The sequence below is a fragment of the Halichoerus grypus genome, chromosome 13 (assembly GCF_964656455.1).
Source record: "Halichoerus grypus chromosome 13, mHalGry1.hap1.1, whole genome shotgun sequence".
NCBI classification, from domain to species: Eukaryota; Metazoa; Chordata; class Mammalia; order Carnivora; family Phocidae; genus Halichoerus; species Halichoerus grypus.
Genome location: NC_135724.1, coordinates 95,268,514 through 95,292,449, shown reverse-complemented (window position 1 = coordinate 95,292,449; position 23,936 = coordinate 95,268,514). Strand labels below are relative to the sequence as shown.

The 23,936-nt window shown below is 47.9% G+C and overlaps 1 protein-coding gene and 1 long non-coding RNA gene across 6 annotated transcripts in view; one reads left to right on the top strand and one right to left on the bottom strand.

Annotated features, from left to right (window-relative positions):
* Nucleotides 1-2,425: 2,425 nt before the first annotated feature.
* On the bottom strand, nucleotides 2,426-3,231 carry LOC144379961 (uncharacterized). Its single transcript, XR_013443578.1, has 2 exons — nucleotides 3,005-3,231; nucleotides 2,426-2,648 (listed from the first exon to the last, which is right to left on the bottom strand). It is a non-coding gene; the product is annotated as an uncharacterized LOC144379961 (long non-coding RNA).
* A 100-nt stretch (nucleotides 3,232-3,331) lies between these two features.
* CHFR (checkpoint with forkhead and ring finger domains) overlaps nucleotides 3,332-23,936 on the top strand; it is a 29,348-nt gene continuing 8,743 nt past the window's right edge. For 3 of the 5 annotated variants that reach the window (XR_004913799.2, XM_036081387.2, XM_036081363.2), the window contains exons 1-11: nucleotides 3,333-3,421; nucleotides 3,617-3,760; nucleotides 8,565-8,664; nucleotides 11,583-11,692; nucleotides 12,581-12,640; nucleotides 13,000-13,209; nucleotides 18,168-18,335; nucleotides 20,041-20,200; nucleotides 21,106-21,260; nucleotides 21,349-21,511; nucleotides 23,490-23,632. Coding sequence is in view for 3 of the 5 variants with exons in the window: in XM_036081387.2 (XP_035937280.2) it covers nucleotides 3,628-3,760; nucleotides 8,565-8,664; nucleotides 11,583-11,692; nucleotides 12,581-12,640; nucleotides 13,000-13,209; nucleotides 18,168-18,335; nucleotides 20,041-20,200; nucleotides 21,106-21,260; nucleotides 21,349-21,511; nucleotides 23,490-23,632 (1,402 nt within the window). In the remaining 2 variants the exon portion in view is untranslated. Of the gene's footprint in view, nucleotides 3,422-3,487; nucleotides 3,761-8,564; nucleotides 8,665-11,582; nucleotides 11,693-12,580; nucleotides 12,641-12,999; nucleotides 13,210-18,167; nucleotides 18,336-20,040; nucleotides 20,201-21,105; nucleotides 21,261-21,348; nucleotides 21,512-23,489; nucleotides 23,633-23,936 lie in introns of those variants that run through there. The other 2 variants (XR_013443577.1, XM_036081372.2) reach the window with 2 other exon arrangements.

Here is a 23,936-nt window from a genome sequence, read left to right as displayed (position 1 = left end):
AAAGCAAAAAACAGGAGTTTCTCAAGTGTCCTTGAAACTAGGGGCAGAGATTGTTGCATAGGTGAGGTAATTTTTCATTTTTTTCCATAATTCATTAGTTTCTAAAATTTTCTAATTTCAAAGGAGTATTTGAACTCATAAAATGTTTTTCTTTGAAAATGAAGTTTACATATGTCCTAAAACAGTAGCAAATTTTAACTCCACTGAGTGCTTTTTTCTGTGTAACATTTACCTGTCTGCATTGCTTTGATTGCACTTTTTCTTAAAAACTCTGACATAGATATTAACAAGTCTATTCCTCTAGCCATATTAAAGGATCTGTCTTTGACCCATGGGGTAAGTAAAATATCATTTTACACACCAAACATTTGTGGCATTTATTTTATAATATGTCAAGAAGGAACCTGAAGTCCTTGTTAGATCAACATTAGGGCACCTTTGAGATTCAGAACTCACTCTCATGCAGTGAAATGACTTCTGTCTCCAGGGAAAAGGGTCTTCTGTTCCCATGGTTTTGCACACACTCATTCTCCCCTCATGGTGATTCCTTCAGATGAAGGGTTAGCACAGAGCCCAAAAGCAAATGGCGGGGGGGGGGGGGGGGGGGGTAGGCGGAAGCAGAGGAGAGAAGGGGAAGCATTTCTCATTTCCCATCTTTTTATTTCAAAAATCAGCCCTGGCTCTGATTTTCACGGGTTCTTTGGCTTTTCAATGGCAGCACTTTGCTTTTGGAACCTGTTCATACTCTCAGTCACCAGCCCATCGCTCCACCCCAGTGGCCCTGCTTTTTGGGTTGCATGCCATGGGGTAGAGGAAGCTTGCTGTCTCATGACCAAGTCTGCAAGGTTTGAGGAATATCCATGATTTTCCAGGTTGGACTTTTCTGAATGCATTTTCCTGAAATACTATAAGAGGTATTTTCAAACTGCAATTACATTACATTATTATGACAAGTTTTTTAGTTTGGCCTCAACATTATAGCAGTTGAAAGTTGAAATATGTTCTAGGTGACAAGAAACTTTTACTTTACGTGGTGTTTAAATAAGGTCCTGCCTGGATGACGTTATGCTGTCGTGAGGGATGTCTTCTGAGGATCAGTGGGGTTTTAGAAGAACATTTTGCCCTCTCCAGATATTAGCTGACATGTCCGTTGTTGCTCCTGGTTCTGCGCAGCCGACCACCCGCTGTCTTTCATTTGGAAAGGCCCCACCCATTTGTGGACAGGTTCTGATACCACTAATTTTTATTTTTGAATGCTGGATCCCTTTTTTACATACTTGTATATATTTGGTGAAGCAAAGAAATAGGGTAAATAAGTCAGTAAGACTTTCTCTGATGATGCAACTGAAGTTAAGATGAAAACCCCCTTAATTTTCCTGGATTACATTCTCAAAACAGAAGTACAAGTAATGATTAATCATTATTGACCTCAATATGTTTTGTGCAGAATAACATTACATCATTTGAAGGAATTTAGTAAGTCCTGGTGACATACCCAAAGTAGATGTGTTCTATTGGAATTAGAGAGAGATCAGAGTGTCAAGAAGTGACTTGGTAAGAGTTTCCCTGCTCAGGGGAGTGGCCAGTTCTTCGTGGAAAGCTGAGATGCTGCTGGGGCTAGAACACCTGTGTTCTTGAACAAAAAGGCCTGCTTAGCCAGGCATATACTGTCTCCAACACCCAAAGAGTCCAATAAGGTGCTATGTTTTGCTGTTTTTCCATCTAAACAAAAAAATTTTTTTTGAGATTTTATTTTTAAAGATTTTATTTATTTATTTATTTGACAGAGAGAGCAAGAGCAGGAACACAAGCAGGGGGAGTGGGAAAGGGAGTAGCAGGCTCCCCCACGAGCAGGTAAGCCGATGGGGGGCTTGATCCCAGGACCCTGGACCCTGGACCCTGGGGTCATGACCTGAGCCGAAGGCAGACGCTTAACGACTGAGCCACCCAGGCGCCCTGAGATTTTATTTATTAGAGAGAGAGCACAAGTTGGGGAGGAGAGGCAGAGCGAGAAGCAGGCTCCCCGCTGAGCAGGGAGCCCCATACTAACTGGATCCCAGCACTCCTGGATCATGACCTGAACCAAAGGCAGACGCTTAACCGACTGAGCCACCCAGGCACCCCTAAACCAAATTTCTTATGCGGAATTTTTAATTCTGGCCTTTCCTATGTTTGGAATCTGAGACAGCAGGAGAAAGGCGCTGTGCTAAGGCTAAGTGGACGGGTGCCTTTGGCCTGACCTCCTCATCTGTCCCCGCGGTCCTGACACCCGTCACCCAAAAAGCCTGGGACTCTGCCTTGGGCTCGGCTGCATCCCAGCTCCGGACGGCCTGCCTGTGTAGACTGACGTGGAGAGGCCCTGGTTCCGAGAGCAAGTCCAGAGACCTCAGCGCTCCACAAAACAGGGGTGAACAACCTCAGAAGGAGAATATTCGCTTTCCTTATTTATTTATTTTAAAGATTTTATTTATTTGACAGAGAGAGACACAGCGGGAGAGGGAACACAAGCAGGGGGAGTGGGAGAGGGAGAAGCAGGCTTCCCGCCGAGCAGGGAGCCCGATGCGGGGCTCGATCCCAGGACCCTGGGACCATGACCTGAGCCGAAGCCAGACGCCCAACGACGGAGCCACCCAGGCGCCCCCGCTTTTCTTAAAGAAAAAGGGTATTCAATGAGAAAAGGTATTAATTACACACTGCAAAACTGAACGAGACAAAGGCGTATACAGTCCAGTCCCGGGACTGAGGGGCTCCTTCCCAAGGGTGCACTTCCGTGAGCGCACGGACGGAGGTGCGCCTGCTCCGCCAGCGCCCCGGGAAAGCCCCCGGAAAGCCCCCGCGCTCCAGCACCGCCAACCGCGGAGTCGCAGGAGAGCAGCGGGGACCGCGCGGCCCACCGACGCAGCTGCTCTCACTCGCCCAGCCCTCCCGGCGCATTACCCGACCTCCCGGCCTTCGCTCCCCGGCGGGTGGAAATCGACATCCGCAAGTGCCGCTTTAATCTCACTTATCTCGCCACATGTCAGGCAGAACGTCGTTTCGAACACTTCCAACACGGCTTTGAGGAATTATTTCGGACGCCCAACCCCCAAGTAACTCCATCTCTTTTGCCCCGACTTAACATGGCGCCGACCGTCGACATCTCCGTAGACGAAGTCGTCCCGGCCATCACCAAAAATGGCGTCCAGACCCTCAGCCAGCCGTCTGCGCACACTCCGCCAGCCCCCACACGCCCACTCCCTGGGGCCGCTCCGGGTTCCGCTCTAGCCGCCGCGCTCGGTGCGCGCCACCGCCAGCCAATCGCAGGGCACGGACGCTGCTAGCCCCGCCCGACGGATCAGCTGAGGGATCCGCGATGTCTGTTGACAGCGGAGGCGGCGGCGGCGGCGGCGCGGCCGGTTCCGGGTTCGGCGCGGGGCGGGGGGTAAGCAGACGGCGCGGGGCTGCGGTGGGTCGGCGGGCGGGACGCGGCTGCCCCGGAGGAGGCGGGCGTTCGGCCCGCGGCGGCGGCGGCGTGGCGTGGGCGCCGAGGCCGGGAGGGCCGCGGGGCGGAGCGGCGGCCCGGAGCCCCTGCTTCTGCGGTCCGAGAGTCTCACCCGGCGTTTCCGGGTCTCGTCAGATGTGAATCCGATGGATCAGCCCGGGGAAGCCGAGCAGCCGCCGCAGCAGCAGCCGTGGGGGAGGCTCCTCCGCTTGGGCGCCGGAGAGGGCGAGCCGCACGTCCTCCTGAGGAAACGGGAGTGGACCATCGGGCGGAGGAGAGGTGCGGGCCGGGGAGCGGGGATGAGGGCGGGGGCCGGGGGACCGGGGTCGGGGGCCGAGGACCGGGGGCTGGGGAGTAGGGCCGGGAGACCGGGGTCGGGCGCCGGGCCAGGCTGCACCCCAGGCCGTCGAAGGCCCTGGGCGGGGCCCGCCGTGCTATCCAGTTTTTCCGGTGGAATAGGCTCTCGTGTAAGAGCCGCAGTTTACTCACTCACTGGTGGGCCGGTCCCTTCTCGGGGCTTTCTGCAGATTATTTAATTGTTACAACTTCGTGAAGTAGGCGCATCAATGTGATCTACCCCTAGAATGCAGTCTCCTCAAGTTCACTGCTACAGGGAGCATCTCCGATCTCCATGGAGTGAAATTAAAGTCAATAAAAAGAACCCTGGAAAACTCAGTGTGGAAATTAAACAACACACTTTTTTTTTTTAAGATTTATTTATTTATTTGACCCAGAGAGAGTGAGAGAGAGAGAGAGAGCATAAGCAGGGGGAGTGGCAGGCAGGCAGGCAGAGGGAGAGGCAGGCTTCCCGCCGAGCAGGGAGCCCGATGCGGGGCTCGATCGCAGGACCCCGGGATCATGACCTGAGCCGAAGGCAGCTGCTTAACGACTGAGCCACCCAGGCGCCCTTCAGCAACACACTCTTAAACAACCAATGGGTCAAAGAAGAAATCACAAGGGAAATTACAAAGTACCTTGAAATGAATGAAAATGAAAATATGATACGCTGCAGTTTATGGGATGCAGCTGAAGCAGTGCTCAGAGGGAAATTTATAGCTGTAGGTGGCTACATTTAAAAAGATCTCAAGCCCCTGCTCTTAGAATGGAGCTGCTCAAATATTGATTGATTGAATGAACCTGGGAAGTACAGGGCCCGAACAAAATCCTGCAGCTAGGTGAGACGAAATGTGGTCACCCCTCCACGCTTAATTGCCTCTAGGCTCCTAAGTGGCCATCTGGCACTTTGACCTGCGTTGTACCTTTCCTACAGGGAGAGAAGTGCGCTGGTCAAGTCAACCAAAAAATTTAGTTTGTTTGAAAGTTAATCACTCTGACTTTATATATATATACACATATATATACATACACACTTTACATATTTTTTTATTTTTATAATTTTTAAATTCCAGTCTAATTAACATACAGCGTTTAGTTTCGGGTGTATGATAAAGTGATTCAACAGTTCTATACATTACTCTGCTCAACAGAAGTATAGTCTCAGTCTGTTCACCTATTCATTCATCCCCCAACCTCCTCCTCTCTGCCAACCATCAGTTGTCTATATTTGAGAGTCTTTTTGTTTCTCACTTTATATTAAAAAAAAAGAATGTGAAAAAGTATTGTTTAAAAACAGATATTTTTTATATGTTAACTATACTGGAATTAAAAAAAACCAAAAAATAAAAGCCAAGTACTATGATAAAAAATAAAATAAGGATAATAAAGTAAAACACTTTTTTTTTGTTTTATTTTACCATTTATGATGTACCTGAACCTGTTTTTGTTTGTTTTTGGGTGTTTTTTGGTAGTATTAAATCTCAATATCAAGTTAAAATTTTTTTTTTTTTTACAACTTTGAATGTATTTACATGTCATTGGAAACTTTTGAAAAATGCATTAATTGTTTTTAACTGATGTGGTAGGAATTTGGTGACGAGCAGAAGCCCTGTTTCCAACCTGGCACCACCACATAACTTGCTTTGGGCTGAGGACTTAACTTCCCATACCTTTGTACTTACTTCATAGAGTCACTGAAGAATAATTGAGGTCTTACCTGCGAAACGTTTAAAAGGAGCCTGGCGAAGGGTTAGCACTTAATGTTAGCCATTGTTATTATAACACAGTATTTTAACATTATTTTGCATGTTAATACAAGGAGCAAAAACATGTTGTGAGTTAATCATCTTAGTAGACTTCCTTTTGGTGAATGTATTAACCTTTTCAGCAAAACAGAAGTTGCTGTGTTAGTCTGCTCAGGCTGCTGTAACAAAATGCCACAGACCAGGAAGCTTAACCAACAGAAATTTATTTTTCACAGTTCCTTAAGTCTGAGAAGTCCAAGATTAAGGTGCTAGTTGATTTGTTTCGTGGTGAGAGCCCTCTTCTGGATTGCAGACAGCTGCTTTGCTAGTCTTCCCATGCTAGACAAAGATTTGTTGTCTCTTCCTCTTCTTCTAAAGGCACCAGCCCTATCAGATTAGGGCCCCACCCTAATGATCTCATTTAACCTTTATTGCCTCCTCACAAGCCCTGTCTACAGTTACATTGGGGTTCAGGCTTTTAACATAGGAATTTTGGGAAAGACACATAAGAGTTGTAGAACTTGGTTATATTTATTTTAAAACAGTAACATGCCTGCTATATATAAGGCATTATTTCGAGGAGAAAGGGAGAGCTGAGTTGGTATGTGTGGGAGGGGAGATGGAAGTCCTCACCTTCCCAAAGAGCTTCTCATGCTCGGAGAGTGGCAGAAGTGTGCACCAGCCTTGTGAGAAATTTAACCAACTGAATGATAAGCAGGGCAAATGCCAAGAAGAGAACTTAGCACAGAGTATCTTGGATCCAAATTAGAATGCTGATATTCAGGTGTAGAGAAGCTTGTTAAAAACCCATGCCAGGGGGCGCCTGGGTGGCTCAGTTGGTTAAGCGACTGCCTTCGGCTCAGGTCATGATCCTGGAGTCCCGGGATCGAGTCCCACATCGGGCTCCCTGCTCAGCAGGGAGTCTGCTTCTCCCTCTGACCCTCCTCCCTCTCATGCTCTCTGTCTCTCATTCTCTCTCTCGCAAATAAATAAAATCTTAAAAAAAAAAAAAAAAAAAAAACCCATGCCAGTGGCACGGTGACTAGTGGTGGGTTGGGGGCTGCCAGCAGACTATCCTGCTGGTTATACTCTGTGCTGGGAAGATCATGAGCACAGGTGAAATTTGCCTTGGATAAATGTAACAAAGCACTTCCCATAATGTATAATGTAGAAGTAAGATTTCTAATACTTCAGGTTTATGGAGATACAGGTCACATATGGTAAAATTCACCCCTTATAGGTATTCAGTGAGTTTTGAGAAATGGAATCACCACTGCTGTTAAGAGGCAGAATGTTTCCATCACCCTAGAAAGTTCCCTAGTGGTCCTTTGGATCAGCCACTTCCTCTCAATCCCAGCTCTGGCAGCTATCCATCTAATTTCTATCCCTATCATTCTGCCTTTTCCAGAATGTCATCTAAATGGAATCACACAGTATTCCACCACAGTCTGTGTATGGCTTCTCTCCTTTGACATAATCCTTTTGAAATTCATTTCAGGCTGTTGTGTGTGTCAGTAATTCATTTCCCTCCCTTTGTTTCACGCCCAGTGTGGAGCCCAACGCAGGGCTTGAACTCGCAACCCTGAGATCAAGACCTGAGCTGATACAACGAGTTGGACACTTAACTGATCAAGCCACCCCGGCACCCCAGTAATGTGTTTCTTTTTGATGCTGTGTAGTATTCCACTGTTTGGATGTACCACATTTTGTTTTTTAATTCACCGGTTGATGGACCTTGTATTGCTTCCCAGGTTTGCTTATTAAAAATAAAGCTATAAGCCTTAGTAGCTATAGTATAAACTTAGAAGCAAATTAGTGGTTAGATAGTAAAAAGCTCTTGAAAATTTTTATTCCTTTGGTTTAAGGAGAGAACAAAATATTTGAGGATTTCCCCCTTGCATTTAATGAGGGTATAATGATCATATTCAGCTGTAGATGCAGCCCCCTTCTGTTTTAAATTTTCTCAAACATGTACCTGTGTCTGTAATTTGCTCAGTCATGTTTTCTGTGACTCTTCGTTAAGATACTGAAGAATTACTTAACTAAGCCCCTTAGTTTTTTTAAACTTCTGTTTTTATCAGGCTAGCTGCATATATGTGCATATTGTGAAACTGTCACCAAGAAGCTCTTGATGTATAGCCAGAGCTGTTGATGGGGTGGGTATCCTTTAGGTCATGGGGAGTCAGAAAGGTGCAAGACACAGTCCCTCTCCCTTTGCTTTGGATTAATACTTAAGTGCTTTTTTAAAAATTGCTTCCTAGGGCGCCTTGGTGGCTCAGTTGGTTAAGCGACTGCCTTCGGCTCAGGTCATGATCCTGGAGTCCCAGAATCGAGTCCCCACATCAGCCTCCCTGCTCCGTGGGGTGTCTGCTTCTCTCTCTGACCCTCCCCCATCTCACGCTCTCTCTCTCTCAAATAAATAAAAAAAAATCTTAAAAAAAAAAAAATTGCTTCCTATGGGGGCACCTGGATGGCTCGGTTGGTTAAGCATCTGACTTGATTTCAGCTCAGGTCATGATCTTGGTTCTGGGATCGAGCCCTGCATCGGGCTCCAAGCTCAGCGGTGAGTCTGCTTGAGACTCTCTCTCCCTTTGCCCCTTACCGCACTCTCTCAAATAAATAAAACAATAAATCTTTTTTTTTTTTTAAAGATTTTATTTATTTACGACAGAGAGACACAGCGAGAGAGGGAACACAAGCAGGGGGAGAGGGAGAAGCAGGCCTCCCGCCGAGCAGGGAGCCCGATGCGGGGCTCGATCCCAGGACCCTGGGATCATGACCTGAGCCGAAGGCAGACGCTTAACGACTGAGCCATCCAGGCGCCCCAATAAATAAATCTTTAAAAAAAACAAATTGCTTCCTTTCTTGCTTGACTAGGTGTTGTCTCCTACAGTGCATACAACATAGGTCCTGATTTTCAACCACATGCTTTGATAAGCAAAGGGCAGTATTGTGCACAGTCCCCATGGTAATATCCAATGTGTATCCTTTCTCTGTTTTAGGTTGTGACCTTTCATTCCCCGGCAATAAACTGGTCTCTGGAGATCACTGTAAAATTATAGTGGATGAAAAATCTGGTCAGGTGTCGCTGGAAGATACCAGGTAAGCTCTTTCTGAACTTTTTCCTTCTAAAGATTTCTTGTTTTTGTTTTTATGTAATCTCCACACCCAATGTGGGGCTCAAACTCACAACCCAGAGATCAAGAGTCACACGTTCCTCCAACTGAAACAGCCAGGCGCCCCTCTTTCTGAACTTTTCTGTTTTCTCTTGAAGCCATTGACTATAGAGAAGAAACAAGGGCTTGTTTTCTTTCTTTTTTTTTTAATTTATTTGTCAGAGAGAGAGAGAGCATAGCAGGGGAAGCAGTAGGCAGAGGGAGAAGCAGGCTCCCTGCTGAGCAAGGAGCCCGATGCGGGGCTCGATCCCAGGACCCTGGGATCATGACCTGAGCCGAAGGCAGACGCTTAACTGACTGAGCCACCCAGGCGTCCCAGGGGCTTGTTTTCTATGACACAGGAGTTCGCTAGGCTGTCAAGTTATTAGAAAATATATTTTCTGGTTTCCAGTAACACCTCGGTGTCTGTGACCCGTCTTGAATGTATTCAAATTAAAGCAAAAATATTCCTGAAAAAAGACTTAAAAGGCAGTGATAACCTATTCAAGTTAGACTTCTTTCCTCTAAGTCAAAAAAATCTTTAAAAAAAAAATTGTTATACAACATAAGTAGTACATAAAAATGAAAAGCTTTCCCAAATTCCACTCACCTGTTAGAAATACATACGTATGTATTTTGTATTAATGACGTTTTGTTAGATACATTGTCTGCTTTTTTCACTTTTATTTATGGAGTGCTTATGTGTCTGTGCATCTAGATTCATCTTGTCTTTTTCATTATGATTATGTAATAATTTACCTGTCAGCTCCTTTACTGATGGAGATTTATTATTTTGACTTTTTGTTATTATAAATGACACTATTCTCTTCCAAAACCCTTTGCATTCATGTCTGATTATTTCTTGGGATAAATTTATAGGAAGGAATGCTGTGTCAGAATGTGCCTGTTTTAAACCTGGTACAAGTGGCAGATGGCCTTCCAGCAGTATGTTGAGAGTATGCCTTTTCCACCAGATGAATTTTTATTTTTGTAAAGGTCAAGTGCTGTGAGATTGGTTACTACAGTTGTAGGGATAGAAGACTAGGAATTCGTTTATTAGGAAGAAATCATGCTCCTTTCCCCTCTTCTGGTAGGTAGCAGACTAAGTTCTTTATTTCTCAGCCTGATGTAGAATAATGTAGCACTGGTTCTGGAGCTGTCCTCTGGCAGGGCCTGGCTTCCCAATACTGGCCATATGATGGTTTTAGCTTCCTGTGGCTCTTGTAACAAAGTACTACAAACTTAGTGGCTTAAAATAACACAAAGCTGTGATCTTATGGTGCCGAAGGGACAAAGTCTGACTCGGGTCTCATTGGACTAAAATGAAAGTGTCAGCAGGGCTGGCTCCTTCTGAAGGCTCTAGGAGATAATCCATTCCCCGCCTTTTCCAGCTTCCAGAGGCCACCGCGTTCCTTGGCTGAGGAGGCTGGAGGGGAGAGGGTGTTCCAGGTAGAAGGAACTGCAGGTGCTGAGGCCCAGAGGCACAAGCAGGCCCTGCGTGCTCAGAGTAAATGGCGAGTGCAAAGCGAGGCAGTAGACTGGAGCAGGAAGGCCCTGGTGTCCGCGCTAGGGAGTGTGGACTTTAGCCTGAGAACAGTGAGAGTAATCAACGGGGTTTAAGCAGAAGAGTAAAATCAGACTTTTTTGGTTAGAAAGAGCATGAGAATGGATTGTGAGGAGAATCCTGGCGGCAGAGACCCTGGGTGTATTGGGGAGCACCACCAGCTTTTGTAAGTGAAGTCTCGCTGGGACACAGCCACAGCCCCTTGATTGGGGCCTGTCTGTGGCTGCTTTCCTTTCACAGTGGCAGAGCTGAGTAGTTGGGACAGAGACTGTGTGATCAGACAGCCTGAATTATTTACTTTCGGGCCCTTTACAGACACTTAAGTAGTGGGCATCTGCTCAGATGTAAAAATAAGGCCTTTTCACCACTGGAGGCCTTAGCAGTGAAGCCATAGAGTTAAGCTTGGGTGGTTTGAATGCCTGCAATTGGGTCGGTTTGCTTGCTTGCTGAGTTTTGTTCTCGTCTTGTACTCTGTTCCCCATGCCTGCGGTGTGCGCTTCGTCCACTCATGATTTTCTGTCCGATTTCTACCCAGGAGTCCTTCCTCAGGAAGTGCTGTTCCATCCTGTCCCATCTGACTTAGGCTCCTGTCTGTCCCCTCAGCAGCCTGTCCCTCTTCCACCTGTGCTCCCTGATTGATTGGAGTGACCTCCCAACTGAGGGACCACGCCATCTTCCAGTCCATAGCCTGGCATTTATTTGCTTTTGCTCGGAACCTCTCTCTCTCTCTCTCTCTCTCTCTTTTTTTTTTTTTTTTTTTTTAAGTAGGCTCCACTCCCAGTGTGGAGCCCAATGTGGGGCTTGAACTCATGATCAAGACCTGAGCCGAGATAAAAGAGTCGGATGCTTAACCGACTGAGCCGCTACTTGGAACCTGTTACTTAAGAGGTGTCAGTGCTGATTTGAGGAATGAGCTGACCTGGTTGAAACTCCTGGAGGGAGGGGTAGATCTGTGGACAGAGCGGAGTGCAGAAGCGGTAGAGAAGCTGGAACTCAGAGCTGCTGGTACAAGTCCAGGGGTCCACCAGGAGGCAGATGGAAGAGAACGTGGCGTGGGGAAGAGCAGACATGTTGATGAGATTGGTTGCTGGTTTGAGGGGGCAATAGGCAAGCTTTTTCTCAGGAGAATTACAGTGTGGCACTTGCGTATGTGGCTCCTTAAATATTTACATTGTTCTTATGAGCGTTTTATCATTTTCAAAGCAGTAATATTGAATTGTTTTCGTGGTGGTGGTAGAAAAATAAATTTAACTTCCAAGTTATTTTAAGTAGGATAAATTGCAATTTTGTTGTCTCTACAGCACCAACGGAACAGTAATTAACAAGCTGAAGGTTGTTAAGAAGCAGACTTGCCCTTTGCAGACGGGGGATGTCATCTACTTGGTGTACAGGAAGAATGAGCCAGAACACAGTAAGAGAGAGGGAGTGGACAGACGGGTGGCTCGTGGTGGGGAGGTCCTGCCGCGGCTAGGAAGTGTCGTTGAAAGGAAGTCTGCTGAAGCAGCTATTTCCCTTAGGAATGTTAGTGTTAGCTACATTTTCTTTGTTGTTGATGTAGATTCTTGGTGTGAGTCATGTCTGTTGAAGAATGGGAGTGTTGACCTTGCAGTCTGAGTCCCAGCCATTCTTAGAAATCCCACCATGGTCATGAGCTTTGCATCTCAAAAGGGCCAGGAGAAGTGAACGGAGATGGCCTAGGTGACAGCAGAAGAAACCTGGGTTGTGGGGAGTAAGACCTAGAATAGGGGCTGGAGGCCAGGGGTCGCTTGGCTGTTGGAGACCTTACAGGAGACAACAGACGTCTGACTGGATCCCATTTGGCTTTTCCAGATCTGAGTATCTGTGTTTGGGGAAGAAGAATGATCCAGGACAAGGGGAGTTGAGGGAGTCTTTCGAAGGTTACCCCCGAACTGGAAGAAGGAGGCAAATATTCTCAGGCTGTCTTCAGCGTAGTCAAAGCCAGCCCTGACCACATGGCAGGGTCTTCTGTCTGCTCCTTCTGGTAGTTTAAAATGACAAGCAAAGCACAGATTCATTACCTACTCATCGTTTTGCCTTCCCCAGTCTGCCTCCTGGCTCCAGACATTTTTCCCTGAGGCTTATTTATTTTAAAGTTGGTTAAGAAATTTTGGGTCCCTTGTTTTGAAATCCCTTAAACTGGTTAATGTTGTTACTAGCTGGTAAGTCAACATAGTCAACAAGGACAAAGGGACTGAGGTGACAGAAAGGAACAGAAGAGGGAAGTGAGTTCCTGCTGGTGCGTGGGCACTCTGTTCTGATTTGGTTAATTTCCTTTTAGATGTGGCATACCTCTATGAATCTTTAAATGAGAAGCAAGGCATCACACAAGACTCCTTTGGTAAGTGAAACCATAACCAAGTGGGTGCGTAGTAAGGGCTATTGATTCTTTTTTTTTTCTTTTTTAAGATTTTATTTATCTGAGAGAGAGAGAAAGAGCACGGGCAGGGGGAGCAGCAGAGGGAGAGGGAGAAGCAGACTCCCTGCTGAGCAGGGAGCCTGATGCGGGGCTCGATCCCAGGACCCCGGGATCATGACCTGAGCCGAAGGCAGACGCTTACCGACTGAGCCACCCAGGCGCCCCAAGGGCTATTGATTCTTACTAGGAAAGCTTCTTCATCTGCTGGAATGTCTTGCCTGAAGTCGCGGTGCTCCACCTGAACCCTGATTGTGCTCTTTCTGCTCCTTTTGTGCTTGCAGAAGCTAATAAAGAGAATGTGTTCCACGTGACCAAAGATACCTCAGGTGCAGGGCGAGGTGACGACCCCCAGGTCCTGCTGTCATCACCCACCACTCAGGTGTGCTTTGAGGAACCACAGCCATCGACGTCGACATCGGACCTCTTCCCCACGGCTTCTACCTCTTGCATGGAGCCCACCTCTGCAGGGCACGCGCCTTCCTCCAGCTCTGGTGAGAGGGAGTCTCTGCTTTCTGGTCACTAGTTCTGACCTGTGTTGCTACGGAGACAGACAGAGAAGCCACTGAGGAAGTCAGGGGTGTCATCAGGCATCAGGCTCTCAGTAGCAAGATTGCTGTAGTAGTAGATGGTGTCTTGTTCCATCTGCAATAGAAATGCTGAAAGTCGGAGACCAGAGTACCATGGTATTTCTTGTAGTTCTATTGGGATATAATTCACATACCATAACAATCACCCAGTTGAAGTGTACACTTCAGTGGTTTTTACCATAGTCATAGTGTTGTGCATTCATACCACTATATAAGTCCAGAACATTTTCATCACTCCAAAAGGAGACCCCATACCCATCAGCAGTCACTGCCCCTTCCCCAGCAACCACTAATCTGCTTTCTCTCTCTATGGATTTGCCTCTTCTGGCCATTTCATACAAGTGGAATCATGTATTCTGTGGCCTTTTGTGTCTGCTGCTTTCCCTGAGCATAATGTTTTCAAGGCTCACCCAGAGTGACATAGAATTTATTTATTTATTTTTTAAAGATTTTATCTATTTATTTGAGAGAGAGTGAGAGAGCACGCGCACACATACACACACGCCAGGGGCAGAGGCAGAGGGAGAAGCAGACTTCCTGCTGAGCAGGAAGCCCCACTCAGGCCTCAGTCCCAGGACTCCAGGATCGTGACCTGAGCTGAAGGCAGACGCTTCACCGACTGAGCCACCCAGGCGCCCCTGGAGTAACATATAATTTAAAACCAGTTTTACATGTACTGGTCCTTATGGCATCAACTCTTTACCTTCCTCCCTGGTCACTAGAGAAGATTCAGAATCTCTAGGTGCCATGTGACCTGAGCGTTTCTTTGTAGGTATTGTTAGGGTATGAAATGTATATATATTTAGTGAATTGGATCATGCTATATATGTTAATTTTTTTAAAGATTTTATTTAGGGCGCCTGGGTGGCTCAGTTGGTTAAGCAGCTGCCTTCGGCTCAGGTCATGATCCTGGAGTCCCTGGATCGAGTCCCGCATCGGGCTCCCTGCTCGGCAGGGAGTCTGCTTCTCCCTCTGACCCTCCCCCCTCTCATGTGCTTGCTCTCTCTCATTCTCTCTCTCTCAAATAAATAAATAAAAAAAAAAAAAATTTAAAAAAAAAAAAAAAAAAAAAGATTTTATTTATTTGACAGAGAGCAAGCACAAGCAGGGGGAGCAGGAGAGGGAGAAGCAGACTCCCCACTGAGCAGGGAGCCAGATGCGGGCTTGATCCCAGGACCCCGGGATCATGACCTGAGCCGAAGGCAGACACTTCACTGACTAAGCCACCCAGGAGCCCCTAAATATGTTAATGTTTTAGTTCACTTTCTTAGCTATTCTTCTGTATTTTTCTTCCAGTTTCTCTTTAGGATTATCTTTTTAAATTAAAAAAAAAAGTCTTTTTGAGATTTTGATTGGGGAGAATTGACATTTTTACAATACCCAGGATAATGGTGTTTTATCCTGTTTATTAAGCTCTTTGATGTTCTTCAGTGAAGTAAGCCTTTTTCACTTAGTTTTGGGAACTCTAATTTATCCCTAGAATGCTTCATCTCTTGTTCTTGTTTTTTTAAGATTTCATTTATTTGAAAGAAAGCAAGCAAGTATAAGCCGGGGAGGGGGGAGGAGCAGAGGCAGAGGGAGAAGCAGGCTCCCCGCTGAGCAGGGAGCCTGACGCAGGGCTCAATCCCAGGACCCCGAGATCGTGATTTGAGCCGAAAGCAGATGCTTAACCGACTGAGCCACCCAGGTCCCCCACCCTCTCTCATTCTTAATGTTGTAGTGCACGGAGACCCTCTTAAATCTCAGTGAGGGTGTGTTTGGCTGTGAATAATGGAAAACATGGCTCCCAGGACAGAGTCTGAAGACTCACAGCCCAGCACTGGCTCACCAGCTCAAGATGTCACCAAGCACTTTCTGTCCTTTGCATGTGCCTCTTTGTCTTCTTTTAATCTTGTGGTTGCAAGAAGGCTGCCAGAGCTCTAGCTGTCACAGCCACATTCAGAGGCAGGGACCAGCAAAGCCTTTGTAAAAAGAGCTCTATTGTGGGTTCAGCAGCAGAAGAATTGTTCCCAGAAGACTCCTCCAGCTCCTTGGCCGACCTGGCTGTACCGCTGCCAGGTAGTCCTTATTTCTGTACCTGTTTTAGTCGGATTTGGGGAAGGAGAGGCAGTGACCTTACTGCAGGGACTCAGTATGCTTCCCTGAGACCGGAAGCCTTCTTTCTCCCACACTGTTTGAACCTATTTCCATTTTGAGAACTTGGTTTTTACTTGCTAATACTGTTGCTCTTTTTAACATAGGCAGCCCCATCTCTCCTACTTGTTGTCCCCATTAAGGCTTTGTAGCACCTACCACCTTCCTTACCCAGAGCCTCCTTTGCTCAGCCTAACTCCTCAGCAGCAGCGCGCTCCACACAACACCCCTCTCTCTTTTCCCAGGTCTGTGGCACCCCGTCTGAACAGTAACATTCTGATGTGTTACTGTGACTTTTCAGGGCATCCATGAAAGGGCTTCGTAGGTACTTATTAGGCATGCTTAGTTACAAAAAAGGCTGCGGACAGTGAGCACTGTGTCTGAGTCTCGCCCACCACCTCCCAGAGAAGACCAGCAGCATAGACCAAGCCAGTGACCAAAAGAGGCCCTCCAGCCTGTCTCCTGGTACTCCTGAACTGTAGTCCCAGTTTCTCAAGGCCTTTGACTTACTCTATTTTAGCATCATTACTTCAAACTCCTGACTAAAAGAAAAGGCGATCGTACTACCTAGATGAAAACATGCCAGATACTGAAAAATTACCCAGGTGGTTGACGTTCTTCAGGTTCTGTAGGCTCATGTGCCCTTTATAGTACCGCCTGGGTTCTTTAAATCACAGAGGCACTGCACAGTTGGGGCAGGTGCTGCCCTGCTGCTGGCTCCACCCACCCGAGGGATCGCCCTTGTGATGGCAGCCCCAAGAGGAGTACTAGTGACACTCAGTGACCCTGAGTGCGGCCCCAGACCATGTCGAGTAGGAACACAGACAAGATGGAAAGCTGTGGGCATTCTGGATTGAGTGCTAATCTCCCAGCTGTATGCCTATATAAAAATAGGCTTTGTCTCTAGTCCCAAGCTGTGCGTTTTGTGGTTATCGTAATAGTTTTTCAGAATCGAAGCATAAAACGGCTCTGGCCTATAAAGAAAACCTACTTCACCAATAGAAATTTTTCCTACATAGTACAGTGTATAATATGTGTGGTTAGGTTTTGATAGATTTTTCGATAATGTTCTAATTTCGTTAAAGAAACCACAATGAGATACCACCTCACACCTATTAGAATGGGCAGCATCAAAAAGACAAAGGATAACAAGTGAGGACGTGGAGAAAGGGGAACCTTCCTGCACTGTTGGTGGGAATGCAAACTGATGCAGCCGGTCTGGGAAACGGTATGGAGTTTCCTCAGACAGTTTTTAAAAAGAGAACTACCATTTGATCCAGTAATCCCACTTCTGGGTATGTATCCAGAGGAGGTAAAAATCACTATCTCAGATATCTGCACCCCCATGTTTCTGCAGCATTATTCACAAAGGCCAAGACATGGAAACAACCTAAGTGTCCAGTGATGGGTGAATGGATAAAGAAAATGTGATGTGTGTGTGTGTGTATACACATACTAATTGTTAATATTACCATAAAAGGCCAATGCATTTGTATATTGTGTAATTAAAAAAATCATAAACAGAAAATATTTTGCTTTAAGCAAATTGTTAAGATGGAAAGCTTAGCTCCAACTGTGTAAAGTTGGGGAAATGTTTCTGTGTATCTCTCTAAGTGTATACGTACTAATAAAATAGCCAGCCTGCTAAGTGTGAGGTTGGGTGCCAGGTGCTTTGATAAGTTTTAAGTTAATCCTCACCATGGATCTGTTGGAGAGGTACCATCATCATGATCTTCATTCTGGAGTGAGAAGCTCCACTGAGCATAGGAGGCCCTCCCATGGTGGGAGTGAGAACCAGAGCCAGGAGCCAGCACCTCTTTTCTTCCCTTGGTGTACAAGCTCCCCATTTGCTCCCCAAACAATTCTAACCTTTTTCCTTTGGAGGCCATAGGGCAGTTTCTTTCTTTTTCAAAATAACAGCACTTACCACTTGAATATTATAGACTACACATGTATTGTACTGTGGTATCATAAACTAGGTCTTTATTCAGATAAAGGTTATTGGAAAGTCTCCTTACCTTTCTCCGGGGCTCATTTAAATCTTGCTTATGCAGATCAGTACTTTCCCTATGAGTTACTCCTGCTCCTTTCCTTTATCACCTCACCGTCCCTCTCATCTGTCTGGCCTTCGTGTCCTTGTCGTCTGAAGCCTGTTTCCCTCTTCTTAGAGGCTGGTGTGTGTACCTCTGTGCTAACATTAGTTACAACATGGTGAGTGAGTGGCATTACTTAGCATGTGGATTGGCCCTGTGTTAGACTAAACGTTCCAGGGCTGATCCCAGTCACAGACATGTCTGCATTTCTTTCCCCGTTAATGTGCCACTTAATCCAGCTCTACCCGGCACAGCAGTGGGCACAAATGCATTTAAGAAATGTAGTTGAGGGGCGCCTGGGTGGCTCAGTCGTTAAGCGTCTGCCTTCGGCTCAGGTCACGATCTCGGGGTCCTGGGATCGAGCCCGGCGTTGGGCTCCCTGCTTGGCAGGGAGTCTGCTTCTCCCTCTCCCTCTACTGTTCCCCCTGCTTGTGCTCTCTCACTCTCTCTATCAAATAAATAAATAAACTCTTTAAAAAAAAAAATGTAGTTGAGTATTTCTAGTGAGTGTATGTTATTGAGAATATGACATCTTGGATTACCTAGACCTGACTTGAATCTGTGATGCTTTACCTGTTGTGCTCTCTCCTTCTAGGGCAGATGAATCAGAACCTCTCTTGTTTGTCCTTCTCACAGGCTCCAGAGATGCAGGCATTTCCCCGAAAGAGTGTGGTCCATCTGTGGCAGGTGATGAAATCCCTACCTTTCCTTCAGCTCTCCCAGACAGAGAGGGAGCATCCTTTTCTATGTCAGAATCCCAGGATCAGGAGGATTTGGAGCCCATCAGGAAGAGAATGAAAGGAGGTCAGAGTCTTTAGAGAAAAATCTGCACTTAAAAAGACAAAGTTAAAAAGACTGTAAAAAATATTTGGGAATGTGTAGTGGGACAGTGGCTGCCCTGTGGCAGTGAGACCAGGAGGCTCTGGAAGGGAGGGCCTTGGGGAAGGGGACTAGAGTACTGGGTGTGTTGCATGGAAAATTGAATTGACTGGCTTGGGGAGGGTGTGGGAAAACTCAGCAACAGTACATAAAATAATAAGTATAAAAATGAGGCCATTTTGGGGGCGCCTGGATGGCTCAGTCAGTTAAGCATCTGCCTTCAGCTCAGGTCGTGATCCCGGGGTCCTGGGATCGAGTCCTGCATCGGGCTCCCTGCTCCACAGGGAGCCTGCTCCTCCTTCTCCCTCTGCTCCTCCCCACCCCCCCATCTCTCTCTCTCTCTCTCTGTCTCAAATAAATAAAATCTTTAAAAAAATAAATAAAAATAAGGCCATTTTTTATTCCAGCAAAAATGAAAAATTGTATAAGGAAGAAAACTTAAGTTGTTTTTTTTTTTAAAGATTTTATTTATTTGAGAGACAGAAGGAGAGACAGTGAGAGAGTACAAGTGGGGAGGAGAGGGAGAAGCGGGCTCCCTGCAGAGCAAGAAGCCCGATGCGGGGCTCGATCCCAGGACCCTGGGATCATGACCTGAGCCAAAGGTAGACGCTTAACTGACTGAGCCACTCAGGTGCCCTGAAAACTTAAGTTTCCTTAATTAATAGTATACTATTTGGTTCAGCAGTGAATATTTACCTAAGCATAAGGTAAATACGATATACTGAACCAATAGTCCTGTTACAATAATACTGCGAGTAGGGTTCAGGGGGCAGAATCCTTCTCTACCTTAATAGATGTCAGGAGATGGTGTCTAGAATCGATGAACCCAAACATAGCATTACAGCTCAGAAACATGGAGGTCCATACCAGCAGAAGTAGCTAAAAACACGAAAGTCATTAGCTCGGAGGCAGTTAGGCCACGGCAGAGGGCTACTGCTCTTGCTTTCTTTTAAATGTTTGACTTCGTAAATTGTGTGCAAATACTTGTTTAATTAAAAATAAAAATTAATCTGTGGTTAGCAACACATGAACACTATAGAACACCAGCAGAAGGAAAGAAAAAAAGATTCACAGCTCCTGGTAACATCAGAGAGTGTACTTTCCAGTGTATACACAAATCACATTGTTTGTTTAAACAAAAATGACATTACACACAAATATTGTGCGACAAATGGCCTTTATCTTTTTTTTTTTTTAAAGATTTTATTTATTTATTTGAGAGAGAGAATGAGATAGAGCGTGAGAGTGGGGGAGGGTCAGAGGGAGAAGCAGACTCCCCACTGAGCAGGGAGCCCGATGCAGGACTCGATCCCGGGGACTCCAGGATCATGACCTGAGCCGAAGGCAGTCGCTTAACCAACTGAGCCACCCAGGCGCCCTGGCCTTTATCTTTAAGCATGTATCCTGAGTGCCTCTTTTTGTCATTAACTGTTCTTCTAAAACAAAACTTAAGTGTATTGGAATATGAAACTTCTTTTAGACCTTCTTAAAAACGCCCTTTAAAATACAAACACTGGCGAGAGCTGTGTCTTCTGTCCGTAGGTTAAGGTGTTTGTAAAACAAGAAGACCCAGTGTCTGCTTCTTCCTCCCTGGGTTGTGGTGGTCAGAACGCATCCCTTTCTCTCACAGATGGGGAGCCTGAGCTGACCCTGCAGTTGTTGGTTGTAGACCAGTGTGGAGACAGCCACAGCGCCCTTGGGAATGTCAGGTCCGAGGCCGTGAAACCAGACAAGATGGAGGAGACGCTCACGTGCATCATCTGCCAGGACCTGCTGCATGACTGTGTGAGGTACGCTACACGCCACAGGGAGACCTGCAGGAGCATCACAGCCGGGTCATGTCGGCTTCGACGCTGCGGGGGCTACTGTTGTCATTTTCTTGGGTGGCCAACCCGCCCAAACCCCGGCGCCTGGGACCAGGGCTGTAGAAGAGCCCACAAGGCTGATGCGGCAACGCCCTCAGTCGACACAGGTCCCAGGTAGCGCCGGTGGCCTGGCGCTCTGCAGACGCAGAACGGAACAAGTGTGCCGAGCTTTAAGGGAATGTCGTGGTTAGCACAGAGGGGGTGCCCCGGAGTGAGGGTCCCAGGAGGAGCTTAGGGAGAGCCCCCTCCTTGCTTCTCTGTGGGAACTTCAGGGTGAAAGCCATCTGAACCTCCACTTGGATGCAGGCCTTTTCCGCGCTCAGGGCCCCTGTTCCTCATACGCCTGGAGCCACAGCCTGCTCTGCTGTCCCTTCCGAGGCACAGACTGTCGCTTCGGTTTCTTTTAATTAACGAGGACCACGTCAAGGTGGCTGGGGTTGGACACTGTGCTCACACGGGTTGTGGAAGGCAGGTGGCATTCCCAGTCTCTTAGCTGAGGATGCAGATGCCGCCAGCAGTGGGCCCCACATGCAGGTGGTGTAACGCCCCAAGAAGCATGGGTTCTAGGCTCTGCTGAGTCGAGTGAGCTCGGCGGGGGGGGTGGGTAACTTGCTCACTTTTCTGTTTTGTGACCAACCCTCAGCCTGAGCGAGGCCACGTCCTCCTATGGGGAAAGAGGCAGCATGAACTGGGGTCCCTGCTTCTCATGCTCCAGGCAGGCCGTGCCCCATGTACCCTGGCGTCTGGGGGGCTGCTGCGGCTTGGCAGACAGATGCTCCACCAGCGAGTGCTCTGCGGGGGCGTCTGCAGACCTGTCCTTGTGCCCTCAGCCTGCAGCCCTGCATGCACACCTTCTGCGCGGCCTGCTACTCGGGCTGGATGGAGCGCTCCAGCTTGTGCCCCACCTGCCGCTGTCCCGTCGAGAGGATCTGTAAAAACCACATCCTGAACAACCTGGTGGAGGCCTACCTTCTCCAGCACCCAGGCAAGTGGAGAGCCTGCCCAGGCCTGGAGACTGCGGGTGTCCGTCCTGGGGCCCCTCAGCCAGGAGAGCCGTGTCTTTTGCCTTCCAGACAAGAGTCGCAGCGAGGAAGATGTGCGGAGCATGGCTGCCAGGAATAAGATCACTCAAGACATGCTGCAGCCCAAAGTCAGGAGGTCTTTCTCTGACGAGGAGGGCAGTTCAGAGGACCTGCTGGAGCTGTCAGATGTGGACAGCGAATCCTCGGACGTTAGGTGAGCCTCTGCCTGGCTCTGAGTAGGGCAGGGAGCTGGGCAGGCAGCACGGAGTCCGAGTCCAGGTTCTGCACTGAGCAGTCCAGCTCCTGCGTGGTCTGGCCTCGCTTCTCATGGGTGACGTCAGCTAGTGATGTTGCCTGCCTTGAGTGTGGCAAGGATGGGGTGGGCGCCGGCCAAGGACAGCCACTCACTCAGCTGACTGGGGTGGGTATTTCCACCCTGCCTCCTCCAGTACCCCCCTCCCTTTTCAGGTATACACGGAACATTTATTTTTTGCTGTTATTTATCTGTATTTATTTCCAGCTTTATTGAGATGTAACTGGCACACAGCACCCTTTGAGTTTAAGGTATTCTGGCTAATGAATGGCTGGACTGGCGTCTGTTCTAAAGTAAAGACCACCACGCCCCACACCCTGGTGTTTGCTGACACCTCATCAGGTGCCTTGATGCACCAGCTACGACGGCGTCACGATTTAACACGTTCTTTGTCCCACACACGCGCACTTAGGCTGTAGCGCATCTGGTGAGCATCGAGTCCCACCCTGTGAGTTGCATTGTCATCGTTTGTCAGGACAGTACTGTAGGGAAGCTGCGGCCACCTGGCTGAGGACGCAGTCCTTCGAGACCTTACATTGGCTACTCTACGGTGCCGCTGTTTCCTGACTCAGAAGTGCACCGGCTGAGTTTCAGGTGGAGGCCATCACATTTAGAAAGACAAAAATCAAACCTCCCAAATGCACGATCTTTTGTTTCTTTTTGTAGAATTTAGCAAATGATGGCCAAGCCAAAAGAAGAAAACAAAAATCACTTTAGCGTGAACATTTTATTGTGTATCCTTCTGGCCACTCATACATGTAGCCACACATACTTCTTTTGTTAAGTAAGTAAAACACGATATGTTTAGAAATAAATACTCTTATAAAGATGGGATTATACTGTACATATGGTTTTATAGAGTTTCTGGTATTCTGACTTGAGAAGCTGTGCTGCAGTTTTAGTTACAGTTTGAGTTACTGTAACTGCAGTTGCAGTTTTGTGCACGTGTCCATTAACTGATGGAGGTAAGTAACGGCAGAGTGATCAGGTCAGGTCAGAGAGCCTGCGGCGGGGCGCCTGGCTGGACCTGGCACCTGTGTCATCCAGTGTCCGTCAGAAAGGTTTGTGGAAGGGTGTCAGGAAACCCTGCCTGCACTCGGTGTCGCCCAGGATGAGGGCCGTCTCGTTCCTAAATGACGTTGAGTATTTTCTCACTGTGTTTTTCTAGTTAGGTCTTACCCCGTCCCTCACTGGCTCCTGCCATTGGAGGCAGGCTCAGGAAGGCGTCCTCTGAGATGAGGGAAGAGTCTTTGTCTCTTTTTCCTGTGGATTCTTTTTACCATTTGTGTTTTTAGAAAGCTCAGCTGACGTGCATAAAGCTAGGTGGGGCAGGGCTTCTGCTGCCGGGTCGGGAAGCCCCTAGAGGACAGCAGCACTCAACTGTGGCACAAAACGTGCTCTGATTTGAATGCAGTTTCTTCGGTGCCCAGGGTGCAAGTCCTGAGTGTGCTGGGCAAGCTGGGCCTGCCCCTGGACGTAGTTCACAGCTCGCCCAGCATCGAACCTGTGAGAGTGCGTCCTGCCCCGTGTGGGGACTGAGCGGCCAGGCTCTGGGGGATGCTGTGCCGAAGCAAGGGGTGGGCAGGACGTGTCTCCGTATGCTAGGAACCGCCAAGGGGGATGAGGGTGGTGAGGAACAGAGCCCTCTAACTGCTGCTCTGCTGGGGTGAGCACTGACTGGGCGGCAGCAGCTGGTGCAGAGCTGAGGTGTGAAGTGGGGGACAGTGAGCAGAGAAGACGCCTCCAGGCTTGGGATCTGGATCTGGTCCTGTCATCAGGGCTAGGGGCATGGCCACCACCACCCACATGCTTGTGAGCAGGGGTCACGCTGCTTCTCCGCACTCCAGGTGTTCGTGTGGTTCGTGTGCTTTCCTTGCAGCCAGCCGTACATAGTGTGCAGACAGTGTCCCGAGTACCGGAGGCAGGCGGGGCAGCCCCTCCCCTGCCCAGGGCCTGGCAGCGAGCCAGGGTCAGCACCGGCTCCTGGGGATGCACCGTCCACATCCACCAGTGTCACGACAGGTGAGACGCCACCTTCCGTGCTGTCGTCCTACTGTGACCACCCAGGATGCAGCTGTCATTCCTGCGGACTCCTCTCCCATTCCTACCCGACTCCTGTCCCTGCCTCCATGGTCTGCCACCTCTCATAACCTGTTGCTTCTCCTGGTCTGTTTTGGGCTAAGAAACCAGAGAGTTAACTTGTTCTCTCGTGGACCTCTGCTCCTGGGCAGTCCTGGGGGTTCAGTCCTAAGCCTGACATTTGGGCCAGATGCCATCAAGAAAGGGAAAGAGGACAGGTGGAATCTACGTTTTTGGCCCTGGCCAT